We start from the raw sequence: 5,092 nt of genomic DNA, 5'->3' as shown, positions 1-5,092 counted from the left end.
GCTGAGGGTGGTGAAACACTGGCACAGGTTGCCCAGAGAGGTGGTGGATGCCCCATCCCTGGAAACATTCCAGGTCAGGTTGGACGGGGCTCTGAGCAACCTGATCTAGTGGAAGATGTCCCTGCCCACAGCAGGGGGGTTGGACTAGATGACCTTTAGAGGTCCCTTCCAACCCAAACTACTCTATGATTCTATGATTCTTCACAGACTGAGGTCGATGGCTCTGTGCAGCAGAGAGAGACTCAGACTCTAGACTGAGCCTCCCCTATGCACAAACTTGCACCAGGCTGAAGGTTGGGCAGAATTATACTTTGCTCAGAGCTAAGATGCTGAGTTTAAGTTTTATGTTTCCTTTTGCTTTATGGCATCAAGTCAGTTATGCCTCAGTGAGCAAAGACAGGGAAATATTTTTAATGTCTTCTCAAACCATCATCTTGAAGTTACCATTACCAAAAGTCAAAAGCAAACCTGTGTAAAGCGTTCCCACCAGATGTTCCTTTCCAGATAAAGGGTTTCTTTATGAAATTAAGGAAAGCTCTCCTGACAGCGATTTGGGCCCTTACCTGTCCATGTTAAGAAGCTACGATTCTGACAAGTCTGAGCCAAAAAGTCTTCAAGGATACAGGAACACTCCAGTACAGTCCAGATGGATATAAGCAAACAGATAATGTGACTATTTTAGGAACCGACCATTACTTTTTTGTAGATCTGACTACAGAAAAAACCCAAAAGCTGGCTGAACAATTGGTCAGCACGCCAACAAACGACAAACTTTCCACCTTTACCAAAACAAGCGTTCACATAATTTTGTATACTGAACTGGAATTTATTTGCAAGGCGTAAGGATAACCTGGCAGAACTTATCAGCTGCAGCACAGCAGAAATAGTCCAGAAGATGGACAGGGTTGCTTTTGTCTGCTGGCCTTTCATGGAAGAGCTTCAGAGGGCCACAGGATGAGCAGCTGCTCCAACCTGAGGGAGCTCTGTGCATGCTGTGCCAGGAGGTCAGACATCCTCAGCTCTGGGAGAGGCCAGGGACCTTCAGAGCCAGCACTATGGCACTGGAAGCCAGTGAAGTCACTCAATCATCATAAACTGAATTGCAGGGTACATGCAAGGAAGCACCTTAGAGCCCTCAGCCAGGTCTCCTGATCCATCTGGTCAATAGTTAACATCAACTACGGGCAATATGCATATAACACAGGCATGAAACGGAAGGGTTGAAAGTAAAGTGCTGCCCACTGTAATAAAGATTAAGAGCTAGCTGAGTTTCCAGGTGGATGACACCTTCTGTTTCAGACAAGCAGAATGCTTGGTAATTTTTAATTTGTAATACAGCTATTTGAGTTGTTGCACATATGTATGTGTATATACATGTACACATTTGAATCAAAGTGAATGCAAAGTACCAGAATGCAGAGGTGTGACTTCAGCCTCCTGTAACTAATGCAATACTGCAGAATCATTTGTCCTTTCCTTTACATTGCACATATAGGAAATGCCAGATTTTTGCTTCAGTGAAGTGTCTTTGGAGGGTGAAAAGCATGGTTTTAAAGCTCATTCTATTCCTAGAAAGGGAAAAACAACAGCTATGGGAGAATACACAGAATGTTTCACTGAGAAAGACTAGTCTTTAACGTTGCTCCTCACTGTGTCAAACTTGCTCATACTCATGGATGTGAGAAATGCAACAACTAGTGCAAACTGCTTCAGCGGGGTTTATGCACTTCTACTTTATTCAAAACCCTCAACACCTTCTCCCCCAAGTAATCTCAAAGCCAGAAGGAACTATCCTCTTATCCACAGAGCAGCTTGCAGAGCACTGAGAGGAAGATTACAAAGCCCTGCGACACACCCCTGCAAGGACACTTCTGCCTTTCAGGCTGGTTAATTCTTAACTTCAGCTGAATTACTGCAGAGAAAGGACAGACTGCACACCCAGCAAATCTGTCCTTTACAAAGCGCTTGAAGCGGTTCAAGAACAGCAAACACCACCTTCCTCGAAAACACAGATTCTTCCGGATTTCACATAGGTTACACCCTGGCAGTCTGTAACAGCTGTATTTCCCCCAATTGTATAGTGGAGTAGGACAGCTGTAAAGTAATTATGAAGCAACCATGAATTTATGGGGTTTATATTAACTAGAGTAGATTAAAAAAAAAAGTCTTTCAAGACACATTTATTTTAATTTCCCATTTAAAATTCTCTATTAGAACTACACTACATACAAATAGGACATATTATCAGTATGGCTCTGCCCAAACAACACAGAAATACCAGAACTCTAGGAGCTGTAGTATTATCTTAACAGGCATCAAAATGCTGTATCAACATTTAGCAGCAGCTCCACATTAATTTCCTTCACCCAAACTCATTCAGTTCAAAACTGAAATCAGTAAAGCTAAGACAACTCAAGAAGTTTTTCTTTTACTTTACAAATTAAAAAAAAAGATGCAAGTAGAGCTTCACAGCTCTAAAAATAACAAGGAACAGTGAAAACAAAAAACCAGGCAGGTCCATTCCTCAACTGAAGAGGCATCTTTTGTTTATTCAGTTTGTCTTAAATATAAAACATGCACCTATTAAATTTACTCTAAGTCTACAAAATCAAATTGAACTGATTTGATTGATTCCACATCTTTAAAACTGTAAATGTCTAACCTTCATCTAATGCACCTTGATGCAAATAGACTAAAGTAAGCAAAACAAGCAAAACCTCTTGCAAATCTATACAACTCTGTGTTAACAGAAAGCAAGACTAGAAGTCAGAGCTCTGTGGTCACATGTGATGGGGCACACATCCTGCCAAGCCCTGTCAACAGGATTTGAGAGAGAGAGCAGGGAAGAAAATGGAGCAGAGAGGATATACCACAGCCCCCTTTGCCTCTCCTGGGCACGTAAGATTAACCGCATACCCCCTACATACCAACCCAAACTTTGACAATATTTGTTAAAAATGAAAACAAGTTTTTATGAGAATTTCCCCTGGCATTTAAACAGTTTCAACTGTATTTCTATCATGGTTTTCTGTTTGCTGGTTGAATTCAAGGATTTTAAACTGCCCTAATCATAAGGCAGGCTGATTCCCACCACAGCTGCTGTCGTTCTGCCCTCCCTCATCTTTCCTGGCAAGAAGTTTCTATTCTCTTCCCCTACTAAAGCCAGCCTGAGTTAGCCCATTCCCAGGCTGAAAAACTACAAACAAATTTCACACTGAAAAGTCATCACAGAACAGCAACAGTGTCTGAGCAGGGACCTCAACCCTCATATGTGCACAAATTCTCATCTCTGCCTTTCTGCAAGTTAAATCCAACTGTATGTTTCCCAAAAGTGATACGTGATTAAAACACAGTAAAACCAAAGACTGACAGTCCCGTTACACATGAATGAATATAACAAAAGAACAGCCATACTGAATCAAGCCAGAAGTCTACCTAATTCCAGCATCCAGTCCGGCAGGACACTTCACTATAGTCTACCTTCCCCACGATATCTAGGGATGCATTTCAGAAGCCACACTGAACTTTAGTCTCAGGCACTACTGCCAAACAGATACAGACGCATCCTCAAGAGAAAATGCACCAGTTCCATAAACCGTCTGCCAAGATAATGTGCAGCAGGAGGACCAGGACAGCACGCCTAGCCTGAGGAAGCAAGAACTATCTTCCACTGAGACCACCAAATCTTCTGAAGAGAAGGGACAGTGCTTGGGTGTATTTTCTAAGTCAGAACTTAATAAGGAGGATTCGACCTGCACAAGGGGGGGTGGGGTGGGTGGGGAAGAAGTCAATTTTAGTCAAACTACGTGCACTCTCTGGGAACTGTCAGTGAGCCAGATAAATGGGAAAGGTGAAAAGTTTTGTATCAGCCTGTGCCAGTGTAAGCTGTGACAACTGTGTCCCTCTTGCCACGTTCCTACCATCTCTCAAGCAAACATTCGCACTCATGCAACCACATGGTGTGCCACTTCAGAGAGCTGAGACAGCTGAAAGCTAACCTACCAGAAAAAGCTATCTTTTTTTTTTTTTTCCCCCCCAAAATTAACTCTCTGTGCTGACTTACTGCTCGGTCACACAGGCAGAGGAACGTGTGGCTGGAGTCATGGAAGCCCCAAACCGCACTGGCTCAAGCTGCCACAGAACTGCAGCATGGACAAACTGCTAACCAATATTGCAAACAGCAAGGTACACTGCAAACAAGAGTGTGGTGTTAAGTGTAATTCTAGTCTGCAGCGAGTGCAATAGATCACACTCTTTAGACTCCAGTCATGGTGGCATCCACCGCGATATATCAGGACAGCCTGAGGGACTATTTCGCAAGCCAGCTCTCACATGTCCCCTTCTCTTTGCTGGAGTTCGTTTGACTAAAGAGAATGGGAACACCAGGCTGCCACCTGCAGAGGACGGAAATGGAGTTTAGCTCTTTTAACAGAACTTTGCACGTGCCTATTTCCAGAGCGAGAGTTGAAGACAACATTGAGACTTTGAAGCAGTATGTTGCTTTCTCTTTTCCAAACTACAGCAGAGGTCCCCAGTCCCTGCACAGCTGCAGCACCAGCCCTGCTCTGGGACACAGCACCCTTTTTAAAGGCAGCCTCTTGAAAGCCAAGAATGCCTTCTATGAAACAGTTATTTATATTGAGCTTTAGCACAATCAGGTGACAAAGAACCACAGCCTTGTATTTAAAAACCCTTCAACCGATGATTTGTCTTGCGCAGCAGCTTAGCTATGGCGTTTTAACTGACCCTCGCTCCTTTCCTGGAAAACTTTCCAAACACAAAAGGCACAAGGAGCAGCCTTGCAAGGCCATGCCGTAACCACCCACCCAGAGAAGCCCGCTCCTCTCTACTCCAGCTGCACTGCGCTGGAGCTCGGGCTGGGTCTGAGAAGACCCTACCCCGCACTCACGGGCAGACAAACCTGTGCCAGCCAAGCGGCTTTCAGCAGCCCCCCCGCCCGCCGCGCTGCAGCGCGGGGATTAGGCGCTGGCACCAACGCCGACTGCGCAGAGCCTGGCTGGGGACGAGTAGCAACAGGTGAGCACGGGGCTGCGCGGCGGGGAGGGCGGCAGGCCGGGGCAAGCGGCAGCAC

At 45.0% G+C, this 5,092-nt stretch overlaps 1 protein-coding gene across 1 annotated transcript in view; it reads left to right on the top strand.

Annotated features, from left to right (window-relative positions):
• The first annotated feature begins 4,149 nt into the window (after positions 1 to 4,149).
• SNX12 (sorting nexin 12) overlaps positions 4,150 to 5,092 on the top strand; it is a 5,551-nt gene continuing 4,608 nt past the window's right edge. The window contains 1 exon segment of the mRNA XM_019474197.1: positions 4,150 to 4,185. Coding sequence (XP_019329742.1) covers positions 4,150 to 4,185 — 36 coding nt within the window.

Source organism: Aptenodytes forsteri, unplaced genomic scaffold (genome assembly GCF_000699145.1).
Source record: "Aptenodytes forsteri isolate BGI_AS27 unplaced genomic scaffold, ASM69914v1 Scaffold265, whole genome shotgun sequence".
In the NCBI taxonomy this organism is placed as follows: Eukaryota; Metazoa; Chordata; class Aves; order Sphenisciformes; family Spheniscidae; genus Aptenodytes; species Aptenodytes forsteri.
Note: the sequence above shows the minus strand (reverse complement) of the source record. Positions and strands in the feature narration are given on the sequence as shown.